This window comes from Centrocercus urophasianus, unplaced genomic scaffold (genome assembly GCF_019232065.1).
Source record: "Centrocercus urophasianus isolate 14NV4802_14NV808 unplaced genomic scaffold, USGS_Curo_1.0 seq_10, whole genome shotgun sequence".
NCBI lineage: Eukaryota > Metazoa > Chordata > Aves > Galliformes > Phasianidae > Centrocercus > Centrocercus urophasianus.
This window is the reverse complement of record NW_024884142.1, coordinates 87,339,213-87,351,729: the sequence shown is the minus strand read 5'-3', so window position 1 is coordinate 87,351,729 and position 12,517 is coordinate 87,339,213. Positions and strand designations below refer to the sequence as shown.

Sequence of the window (12,517 nt, the reverse complement as noted above, 5' to 3'; positions counted from 1 at the left end):
CACTTTGGGATTAACCTATCCTGAGATATTACTTTGATACATATGCCAAAACCGACTTCTTTTCAGACTCTTATAACTGAAGTAGACAGACTGAACTGGGAAAAATGTACCAAAACACGTACTTTCACATCCTCCAGTGCTTAACTAAAAAAAAAAAAAAAAAAAGTGTTGTAATTTGTCCATGTAATAATTTAACATATGTCAGCCAAACATATTTGTATCTTTATTTCAATTAAATTAAAAACAATCTGCAAGTATATTTATGCAACATTCACTATATACACATGATTTATGCAACTGCAAGGCAATTCTATGTATGCTGATTAATCTATTGTTAGTAAAATATGACAATAGCTATGGAAGTTGGCCAGTGAGTGCTCTTTTTCACAAGTGACTCTTTTCATGGCATGACCAAAAAAATAGCTACTAGCCATGAAATGGATTATCAGTAAACCTTAAAAAGAATGTGACATAACCTAGCAGAAATTAACAGTCTTCTAAATGTAGTAGTATATTTATTCCAGATGATAGTGCTGCCTTTTAAAGAAAATTTGCTGTCACTGTAATGATGTAAGACTTTCATTTGCTCTACCTAAAGAAAGCAGTAATTAGACATTATGCTTTCTGGCAAAAATTTATTTTTGAACTGGCACCACAATATTTCAGAAAATAATAATAAAGTACCTCTTTGGTGAAGCCTAGGTACCCCCTACTACTCATCGTAACAACTTGTAAACAGGACCGCAATACAGTGCTACGCCTTAAAGTCTAACTCAGTTAGGTACCACAGATCTTCCTCACAGTCCTTCTCACAATTTTAGGAAAGTATTTTAAAGCAGGGAGTAAAGCAAAAGAAAATTAAGAAGGATATAAAGTTCCCTGTTTGAGATTTAAAAAAAGTGCATAATGTTTTCATTCCAAAAACTGTGCCACTGTATGGAACTGATGGATACAAGACTGTTTTCCTTCCTGTACTGGACATTACAGATCATTACACAAATACAGTCTCTGCTCATTGGCCAAAGAAGTCCCTCAAGTCTGTTTTTCTGGTACAATCAGTTGTCCAATTATCTTAGAACAATGTCTTGCATACTAAAACAAGAACAGCGAGTTAACCAGTTCTTCCACTCGAATGTCTGTTTTTGCAATTCCGTTTCTGTACACTGCATTTCCAACTTATTGGAGAGTTTTTAGTGTTTGGCATATACACATCCCAACTCCTTGGCACCACCAGGTTCAGTGCATCCATTGCCAGCAACAGACGTAGCACCAGGAAAACGCAACTCCCAGCGCAGGGGACAGTTCAGGAGGAGTGGGCATTCTGCAGCAAGGGCGGTCCGTCTCGATGCATCGATGGGTGTGTGTGCTCCCTTTTGTAAGTTTTTGGAGGAAGCTTTGGGATATGTTGAGAAGTGCTTTGTCGTGGAGGAACAGGTGGTCCAGCGACAGAATGGAGGTCCACATCTTGCTGTATCAATGGTGGTGATGGAAGATGCCTCCGTGCTACATGTGGAGAAGGTGTCTGAGGGGGAGGGGGAGTAAATGGAGAGGGACTGTTTGGGAAAAAGGTGTTACCAAGTTCGCTTTTTCTCCCCAGTGGTGGAGGCTGGAGGTGTAGTGGTGAGCTAGAGAAAACATCTGGAGTTCGCACAGGTTCTCGTGGTGGTAACACAGGAGGGCTTTCAGGGGGGTCAGAGATGCAGGTCCGGTCAGGCACCGAGTACCTTGGTGAATACACTTTAGAGGTTGGTTGCCTAGGAGGGATTGCTGGCGGGCTGTCCAGGTGCGCAGAAGTAATCTGAGGTACACAAACATTTCATTTAATAGAAGTTTTAGAGTGGCAAAGAACAAGACCCTGCTGTGAAATGGAAGCGGGACTCCTGCCATGCAGACTGATCTATCCACTTAAGCAGGAGACACAGCAAGCAAGTGCGCAATGAAGATGGGGAGTAGCCAAGCAGTGCCTGAAAAATATGTTTCTCAGCATGATGCATGTAGAAAAGACAAGCAGACTAGATGTGTACCAGGGGAGAGCATGGGTATATCAATAATGAGTTAATAGGCAGGGATGCAGGGAGTGAAGATGCATGGAAAGGGAAAAAGGCAAGGCAAGCAGTGATCAGAGCAACATGTTGGTTCCAGATCTGCCTGCTGGGTAGGTCTAGGTATCTTCCACTGCCTCCCAAGTAACAGGCACCAAGGATGGATAATAGGAACCTGGATAATCAGGTATTTCTCCAAGAAAATGAAGAACAAAGAGGGGCAGATGGTGCTGAACAGAACAAAAAAATATACTACACTCAGAAGATGGAGCTAAGTAGTATTACTGAAGTGAATGGTTCCCAAGCTGCAGTCCACAATCACAGGGTAATTGGTTGTCACCACACTAACATATCTATAATGTTTTCAACTGCATTTTGATAGGATTGTGACACACTGAAATCTGTTGGTTGACAACACAGTCACCTACAGTCTGAAAAGGACATCTTGCTTTAGTGATATACAGAAGCTCTCCTGAAAGTTGAAAGGCATATATGCTACAAAGCAATTTTGAGTGAGGTCTTCAAATCTATCCAATTCTCTGTAGCCATCAGTCAAATCCCACTGAAATCAAGAGAAATTCAACACTGCCTAAACAAAAGCTAGATTAGCTCACAAATGCAGAAGGAAAAAGTAGCAGTGGCTCAAACAGGCAGGAAAACAGGACAGGCAATCCAGAATGAAAGCAATGAGCAGCACAGCATCCAGGGTCAAATACTGTAATGAATTCATTATTCATTCATTATTTCAGGGGACTAAGGAGTGCTCATCAAATTCCATCATTACTGTTTCTTCAATTCTTTACCCTAAACCATACAAACCAAAATAATCTTCTACAACATCATGGCAGACAGAAACATCTGCCCAAAGCTTTAAAGGACCTAATCACAGCAGATGAGCAGCAAGATGGTGAGGCTGACCTGAGCAGGCCTGAAATATGTGGTTGCTTAATGTTTAACATAGAGATGTTCAAAAATGCAGTGCTATCTTTAAAAATTTCTTTTTTCTACAATACTCTCCTCCTTTTTCCTAGAAAAAATGCCCTTTTTAGCTGTAACTTACTTTTGATGGGGAGGATTCAGCTGGGGCAGACTCTGGTCTTCTTCGTGGAGGAACTGGTGGGGGAACATGAGCTTCATCTGAAGTTTTGGTAAAGCTTATGGATGACACAGAAGCAGATCCTAGCGAACACAGAGAGAAAAATCTCAATAATGAGGTTTTGTTCAATACAGCATATTTCCTTTATCATGCCAATAATGGTTCATTAAAGGCAACATACCTTTAAGTTAGTAAATTATTTGCTCATAAAATGCAGCATGAAGCAAGAAGGTGTTAAAGAAATATACCACTGAACAGCCACCTGACTTGAAGACTTCAAACTGCTTTTCTGAACTGCGATAACCTCTGTGGCCATTAATTCTTGCACTTTCGTAAGTAATCCTCAAGACCAAAACCCACACCACAAAGCTGTTCTTGTATCACAGCAGCATTAAAACCATATCCTGAACTTGCAGCTGATGTGTCAATCCAACAGTGAAGAAATATCTTCTTATGAAGAAATATTCAGTAAACCAGCTAGGACTCTCAGCAATGCCACTGCACTGCTAAGCAATTTCTGCTTTTATCAAGTTACTTCACCTCTTTGTGGCAACCTGCACAATGTGCAACTAACCCTGTATTTCCTTTGAAAGCCCTCATACATTACAGGGCACCGTGTCCTGTAAAAACTACTGAAAGCACACCATAAAGTACAAGCTTCTTTGCATGCTAGTGAAGACAGAAGAAAAATAGTGTCATAGGTCTTGATTGATTTAAAGCAGGACAACACAGATCTGAAGTTATTCAGGAAAAACACTCATGCGCCCTGAAACTGATTTGTAATGGCAGGCAGCAGACTAAGTTACCTGCAGAACATTCATGTCTATTCTCACTAGTCACCAAACACACTCTGCACACACAACTGGCAGCAAATGCTACAAATTGGGACATACACGAGCAAAGACGACGCATCTTTGTCTTTCTGCTTTAAGTTTCTCCAAAGACATGTAATACCCAACATGCCTAATTCTGTTCACTTTCTCCCCTTACAACAAGAACTAATAATAAAATGTAGTAAAACACACTTAAAGTTTTTCTTGCTGCAAGGAGACAGAAAGTGATTATGTTTCTATAGTCACTTTAGAAGACTAAAGTTTTACCTGTTTAGGATCACAAAATCTAATACGTAGCCTTCACACTCTACCTACTATCACCTACTTGCATGAAAAGGACTTGAAGGATCCGAGTCAAACACACTGCAGGCATCTGTAGTACTTGAAGTAGCAGAAGCAGGGGGCGGGGTCAAAGGCGTTCGTGGAGAGTTTGGTGCAGATGCTGTAGTTTCTGTCTCACTCTCTGGGATGCGGCTGTAACTAATTTTTCTTGGTTCCTGTTGCAGGGGTGTAGGGTGTCTCATGGTACCTGGCCTTGGATTAGATGGCCGAACACCTGGGGACTTGAGAGGATAGCTGTACTTTTTGGGCTGAAATAACAAAAAAGACAAAAAAAAAATTAAAAAAAACGCACCACCACCAACAAAAAACATCACCGAAGCATAGTTCTGCATTTATGAAGTTAGAGATCTAAGACCACTTCTATCTCTGAAAGACAACTGTAAGCATTTCTGGGGAGAAAATGAAAAAGCATACGAATACTAACAAATCTTGGTGGAGGCTTCACATTTCGCGGCTCTATCTCTAGTGACTTGTTGAACAGATAATCTGTAAATTCTGTCTCCATGCTGCTTCCCATCGGATTCAGGTTTTCAAAAAATCTCTGAAATACAAGAAGGCAAATAAAAATTACATCAACTAAGACACTTCTGCGATGTTTCCATCTACTGTGTAAATGATCCTAACTGTTCCACAGAAAAAACACTCAGGTCAGTAGCAAGGACAGATTTTAAAGTTAGTAGACTTGCATGTTGCCAGTGTGCTTTCAACCCTGTTAGCTCTGTGCCTGGCCTGCAGAACTAACTGTGCTAGTACCCTCAGCATTTTCTGCAGGGCAAAAATCAGAACCGGTTAGCCTAAACGCCCTCAGAAGAAGTTGTACAGTTTATCCCTACACTGATGCACAGCAAGACTGCTCTCAGAATGATTTTGTCAAACTCTGTGGAGGAAAAAATACCAAAAGATCTCATGAACACCAAAGATCAAGCAGAACAAATGCAACCTCAGACAGAATTGTAAGCATCATCACCACCAATATATGAAGTGCACATAGTGCTGCCAGGTAAAACCTGTACATGTGAAGGAAATAACAGAGGAAGAAAGAGACAACTGGTCTGACTCCAAACACGAGACTGACTGAGGACAGTGAGAATCTGGTAGTTTCTGTTCCTGTTTAGAACTGACCAAGATCTATTGACCAGTACCTCAACAGATGAAATTAACCCCTCATCTCCTTTCCCCTTTCCCCCCCAGAAAACAAAAAATCTGCAAGCATGGAGATTACTTCCTTTCTTACAGACTTGACAGAAATGTTAATGTAGACTTCTTGCTCATTTCTAATGCAGTTGATCTTATGGCCTATCAGCTGGCACAACCACATACAGGTACCTCAGTGTGCAGACACACAGAAGTGATGTCACTTACCCTAATGTCAAATTCTACTCTTAAACAATATGGCTGGTTCTGGTACTGTTGTATCTCTCCAGTTATTTCAGCTACTTTTCTTCTCTTGCTGAAATTTATGAGTTCTTTTCCATGTCGCTTTAGAAATTCAGGATTGCCTTCTTCTGTCTTTAAAATGTTAGTTAAGTAAATTCCTGGGAAGAACACAAAGGATTCTAAATACATAGTGCAGAACAGAGAGGAAAGGTATGGATGGAATACAAATAATTCTTAAATAACTTAATTTCCGTATTTTGATTACTTAGAAGTATTCTCAATTGGGTTCTGTAAGAGTCAGAGTTCATTTTGAAAGCAATAATTTAAATACTTTAATATGCCTTCTCCTGAAATCTGCCTTTTGCATCAAAATTTTAAAGTCTTTGCATCTTTCCACAGTTTAGGAAGCTTACACAACTGAACACTACAAGCATTCTGCAACACAAGAGTACACTGAAGTGCTTTACTCTGCCTCAGTTCAGCTCTACAACATGAGAGACCCTGGAAAAGCTCAAAAAATTTATTTCAATGTTTTATTCTTCTGTTCTACTCCTGCCTTCATAATTACATCACATTGTGATGTTAAAAGAGAAAAGAGACTTCTCAAGTCCATAAACGACCTGTGGAGAACAGCCATTACGACCCCTCCGAGCACAGCTTAAGAGAACTGTAACTCTCCACTTGTGGTCCTGCTAACCTACTTATCTCTGAAGCAGGACAGAAGTTTTCTTAGTTGATCTTGTATTTCTCTGCAGAACTCTAGAGTGCATCTTCCCCAAATCTCTAAAATGCTAAAAAAGCTATTAAAATAATTTTCTTTCATTTCTGGCCTGATGTCTATGCTGGACAAGAACAAGTACTGTGAGAATCAGAAATGATCAGCAACAAACATCCAAGCAGCTTGCTACAGAACAGAAATGCTATTTGCATAATTCTTTGGAGGTGTTGAGCATCAGTATTTCTAAAAGTGCCCATCTTCCACTTAAGGCAGTTATGGTCATGACACAGTTCAAACTGCACTTAAGGTAAAAAAAAAAAGAAAAAAAAGAAAAAAAAAGAAGCACAAATATAAATAAGGAATTCCAGGTAAACTTATTTTTCCCACAAATAATATCTGCAATCAATAGTCAATTTAACATTTCCTTCACATAAAGGCAATTAATGATTTTTCTCTTACAGTCAGTCCTGTTGCTAGTTTAAGTAAGCCAGGGAAAATGCTTTGATGTCTGGGCAGCTGAAATTCAAACCTGAATATCCTGTTAAAACTGACTTCTCGCTGTTGGTCACAATACTTTCCAAATGCACAACACAGCTCACTGAGAAACACAGGTACATACCAAAAAAAGGCACGCAAGGAGGATTAATGGACCTGAGTTTTGCCAAGTATTTCTTATAGTGATCCTCACTCAGTTCGTAAGCTTCTTCCAAAATCTTCTTCTGACGACTCGGAATTTGCTAAAGAGAGAGATGAAACAGGCTCTTGTGAAGACAGTGTAACAGCACAGCCCAGCAACAATCATGAGTGTAGTGGCCTCTCACTGATGCTTCAGTCAGTGACCATGAGGACAGTGCCCCAGTATCTCAGGATCTCAGTAGCTTTTTCTACCTTAAATGAGGATTGATTTCTAGCTTCTGAAACCAAGAAAAAATAAATGGGTAAAAAAAACCCCTTCCTTTTACATCCTAAATGATTCTGGTTTTTTGGGGCTGGGGGAGAGGGACAGGGAGGGGAGGGCAGGAAGGTATTTATCTTCCCTGTTCCTTCAATGAAGGACACGCTTCGCAAAGATTTCTAGTTAGCTACAGTGTACTGCATTACCCTTCTACGCCAAGAATGGAAAACAATTTACTGTACCTCAAATGTGTGATCCAGCCTATACACTGCTGCAGAGTTCATGGCACTGACAATCTCAAGGACGCCATTGAAGTTGTTTAGCTCTTGAAAAACTTGCAGGATTTCAATTATTCGGCTCACTACAATTACTCTTTCCTCTAGGTTTTCTGTTTCTACAATGCATCTAAATAAACAAGAACATTTAGTTTTGTGCTGAACTGCTTTTGAGTTTTTTGAAAGCAAATATGAATTTGTAACAAAAACAAGTATGAGAGGTGTATCAAATTATTTGGCACAGTTTTGAACATTTTTAGAATAAAGACTGCTTCTAAGAATAAAGACTAAAAAGGCTGAGATTGTTATAATAATAAAATTCTTTCAGGGACCACATGTAGCATCCAAACATCACGATCTAGAATTTTTCACAGTATACTTCCAAATGTATTGTAAATGTTTAGTAATGGAGTACATGCAGATTTAGGAAAGTCACTTACTTTTCAAACCACAAAGTAAGATTAGTTGTATGCCTTATCATTTTGAGAAGATTGGGAGAATTAATTTCTTTATCTTCCTTTGTCCACACACTTCCAACTAGTTCAGATGGCTGCACAGCTCTAGAAAAGCAGACACATGCATTAAAAAATGCGATTACAGGCATGAAAAAAGATATTTTTCCAAACCCTTTTTACTTCCAGGGAACTTGAAATTAGTACTTGGAACTGAATTCTCAGTTCCATCTATGATCTCACATTCAACATGTGACCTGGGTGAGTGGTACGTTTGGTTGGTTTTATTAGTATGTAAATATTTTTCAATTTATATTGACTATTAATCACCTCTGTTCATCTAAATGTAGAATGAAGTCCACATCCCATTCACCACAATAAGATGTGAGCTCCCAGCACCAGAACGACCTCTCACAGACATCTGATGAGATCTGACATGTTCCATAATTTACTTCACAAACGAAGATATGAAGAAAACTGATTTAATTCATATTCATACTTCTCAAAGATTGATCTAGTTGGAAAGTATCAGGAGAATTGTGCAGCACAGTGCAACTAATAGTACGCATCAGCTGCTCCATGTTGAACTGGGGAGGGTAAGACTGACTCAGGTAATGGCTTTAAGATTTTTGTTTTCTAAAAAAATAACAAATTAATATACAGTATTGGTGAAGTCCCTTGACCTACCGGGGGGCTTCACAGCAGGGGACCGCAGAAACAATTTCATGCTGGAGGATATTTTGTGGTTTGTTTTTTTTTTGTCCATGTGTTTTTCAATGGAGGAAAGTTACCTGTAAAAATCTGACTCAAGTAAAGTGAGCTGCCGAGCAATTTCTATTGGATGCAAAGTGAGCAAGTCAAAAGTCTCTGTGTGTCCTGGTTTGCTTATGTGCCATTCGATCGCTGGAGGCGGGCTTTCAAAAGTAATGTTGTGGCTTGGCCCAATGGCTTGTGCCTGCTTTTTCCGGTTGATTATCTTTGTGATCGATTCAACCCATTTCTTCATTGCTTTGCCTGGCAGAGACAAAATTACTTCTTAGTTACTCTTACTGCTGCTTTTTTCAATGATGTCTGTATAACTGGATGTTTCCGGTGCAACTCTCTCCCCCAGTACAGTAAAGCTACCCAACTCTTTAGAACTGCATACATGATATTCCCACACAACTCTCGAAACTTTCAAATATATGAAGAAGAATCCCTCAAAAGTCAATGCTAAGCACGACCAGCTTGTCCAGGCACAATTCAGAACACCTCAAATAAGGCTCCTGCTCTTAAGTGGTATTTTTATTTTTTTGACTTTACGAGTTTATGGAAAATAACTTTTTTTTTTTTTTTTTTGGCCAAAGTGCACTTCTGTGAAAAACCGCAACTTCACACTGTTGGCAAGAGTACTTGCTTACCTCAGATCACAAAGGACAGAAGAATGAAGAGGGAGAAGCTTCTCCCTCAATCACAATCTATCATCAAAACAGGGAATTAAGTCCAAAGGACAAATGCCTGTTTAGCCCTACAGGCTAAGAATTTTACACATTCAATGGCAATTTCATTGAAAATTTACAAGTAGTTGACATTCAACTAGCTGGTTCATTCTCTACTTCTTCTTGGCTTAAGAAGCACTGAAGACTTTTCCAGTGCAATCTTTTCCTACAAATTATTCCTGTAGTTGTTCCAATTGTTCTTATAGGGGAAAAGAAAAGACCTGTACAAGATGATCTGTAGGCCTGGCATGCAGGGCTGTGAAATAGTTGAGAAATCCTTGTTTTAACAAAATAGTGGTCTCTACTGCCAAACATGTACAAAATATTACACCTGTGTATAGCTTATGAGGACAGTCAAAGCAATTATTCTGTCCTGAGCACCACTCAATTGTCATTATTTTTCATAGGCTTCAGTCACCTCATTGGATAGAACTTATAATTAAGGATGTAAATAAAGTATTATTTCTTTTGAACAGAGGTCAGACTTTCAAGACTAGGTCTTGTTTTGAGGTTTTTTATGCTCTTTTTTTTCCCCTCAAGTATTTAATAAGCAGAAAGTTACATTTTTCTTTATCCAGACAGTGAAAGGAGAAGTGATTCCATTCCATACGTATGCTTTAAGATAAACACAAATAAGACAACATAAATACCTCGTACTGTTCCAATGAATTCCTCCAAACGTTGCAGAAGATCAGCATCTCTTTCAAAGTCATAGAAGTGGTGCTCTACCCAGTGTCGACATACATTTAATACTCTGCAAAAATAAAGCATCAGTCCACAACGTGGCCTATCTTCATGTCCAGCATTTCAAAACTTTTGGAAGTCAAGGGTTCACAGAAAATCAGAAATAGGAGAACAAATGGAATCATTCTGCTGTCCACATTTCACCAGCTAAAGACATGTTTTACTTTAAAGAAGCCACAGTAATGTTACGATTCGTTAAAACAAACAAAAAAAAGTTTAAAATGTTCTCTGCATAATTTTTTCAGGAAAGCCATGTCTCACTGAAAGATTCTGTAAAAGCCTCCAAGCCATGACTAATTGAAATGCAGTGGCACATCTATGGTTTAAAACTCAGGAAAAGCCTTTACCGAGGCCTTTCATGCCATGAATTCAAATTCCCACCAGATTTTAAGGAAGCAAAGCCAAAACAGCTGACTGACGCCTCTGTGTTGTCCAACAAATCATCTACAAGAAAGGCTATCAAAAAAAAGCCCCTGCAGCCAAAAATCTGGTATTTAAAATACTTAAATGGAAGCCACTTTTGTTCCCATTGCTACAGTACTCACCGTAGCTGCACAGGTTGAATGTACTCCTTTCTAAATCTTTTTAGCTCAGCACTAAGAGGTTGGTCTCCATTCTCCATAGCAATACGATCAGCTTCTGTTGGCTCAGGTTCTGGAATTTCAAATCTAGCACAAGAGATGGGGGTAAGCACCAATCACATCACCCATTACACTAATCTTGCTCATATGAATAAATGGTGATTAAGATAACTTGAAATTCAGATGGTTTCCACATGTCAGGATTTTATTTTTTGGTAACCATAGGAAAATCAGCTAAATTCAATAATAATACAGATTTCACAGACAAAATTGTACATCCAAATAATCCTAAAACTTCTGGATACAGCTGCATTTTACCTGCATTCCTTGGTACCCTTCAATCTTTGACAACTGCTTAAAAATTGTTTGGAATGGAACAAAGCCAACCAGAAAAGTCTTACAATTCTACTCCAAGTCAAAACCAAAACAAATAACGCACTTCGTTTGAACAACACCAGTGGCATACCTTTCTATTAGCAGACTCAACAACTCCTGGGGTTTACAGAAGGATCTGTACGTTGTGAGAAAAGTCCGAACAAAGTTGGGATCTAAGAGAAAGAATAATTTTATGCTCATGTCAGCAATTCTCTAGTGTTTTATACTTAAAAATAACCTGAAGTCAAACTATATCCTTTGAAATTAAGGATGTTAGCCTATCAAACTTACAGAGAAGATAATATAAAATAAAACTGCTTTGGTAACAATTCGGAATCACTCAAAATAGCAATAAAAAGCAGAACTCAAAATGCAATTTTAATTCTGATTGAAAAGCATAAAAATGACTTCTTCTCCCTTCCATTATTAAAAGACTGAATTTCTTTTGAAATACTCTGAAAACATTAAATAGATGAGTTTATGAGCCATCTAAGCAAACAACTTTGTTTTTTGACAAAAGTGCTAAAATAACTCAAAAACTACAGCAGGTAATTTTGCATTTGATAGGAATGGTTTAACTCTCTGGCATGGAGATTGTTCTCCCCAAACTGGTACAACTCATGCCCAGCTCATGTCTGCTAAGGAAGGTGAGGTAGTTTTTCAGTTATATCAGGTTCATTTTACTTCAAGAAAACAAACAGACTCAATATACACTGATTACGTACTAGTTTTAGATATTCAAAATAGTTTTAATAACAAAGTAAGAACTGAAAACAGAAAACCAAAGCATTTCCCTTAATTACAAAAGCAAACCTATTTGTTTTCGAGTGTGAGGAAGTACAGTGACAGCTTGCTGGCGCTACACAGAGCTGACTTGAAAAAGGTCAACGTTGCTATCACTGAAAGTTAATGAGCAGGTTGCAGTGGCTTTGCACATTAAACACGTATACAGATTTTATAAAAACCAAACCAGATGTTCTAATTTTTCTCATACAAAGTGGCTGAATAGCATACAGGACTTGAAACAGGAGTCCTTATAACCTGTAATGCAAGAAGAAATGCTGCATTATATCACCTAAGTTTACACATCATATCAAACTTGTTTCATGACCTTGACAAAAATCCTCTCTAACCATTCATGTTGTGCATCATAAACACTCTGCCTTTTCTGAAACCTCGTGGTGCCCTTCACTGAGGCAGCAGTTTGCAGAGACACACTGCACAGATGAGCCATGCCTTATGTCACCCAGCATTTCCTTGCATTTCTGTCGTATGCTAATTCCTATTTCCTGAACAATACATTGGCTAG

The 12,517-nt window shown here is 38.7% G+C and overlaps 1 protein-coding gene across 2 annotated transcripts in view; it reads right to left on the bottom strand.

The window, feature by feature from the left end:
* Positions 1–201: 201 nt before the first annotated feature.
* The window catches only part of SOS1 (SOS Ras/Rac guanine nucleotide exchange factor 1), a 43,652-nt gene continuing 31,336 nt past the window's right edge, over positions 202–12,517 (bottom strand). For both annotated transcript variants that reach the window (XM_042810247.1, XM_042810257.1), the window contains 12 exons: positions 11,300–11,381; positions 10,798–10,920; positions 10,159–10,262; positions 8,822–9,044; positions 8,019–8,138; positions 7,546–7,708; positions 7,028–7,145; positions 5,676–5,848; positions 4,738–4,854; positions 4,297–4,561; positions 3,103–3,221; positions 202–1,798 (listed from right to left, as the gene is read on the bottom strand). In XM_042810247.1, the coding sequence (XP_042666181.1) occupies positions 1,304–1,798; positions 3,103–3,221; positions 4,297–4,561; positions 4,738–4,854; positions 5,676–5,848; positions 7,028–7,145; positions 7,546–7,708; positions 8,019–8,138; positions 8,822–9,044; positions 10,159–10,262; positions 10,798–10,920; positions 11,300–11,381 (2,102 nt within the window). In that variant the 3' untranslated portion in view covers positions 202–1,303. The remainder of the gene's footprint in view (positions 1,799–3,102; positions 3,222–4,296; positions 4,562–4,737; positions 4,855–5,675; positions 5,849–7,027; positions 7,146–7,545; positions 7,709–8,018; positions 8,139–8,821; positions 9,045–10,158; positions 10,263–10,797; positions 10,921–11,299; positions 11,382–12,517) is intronic.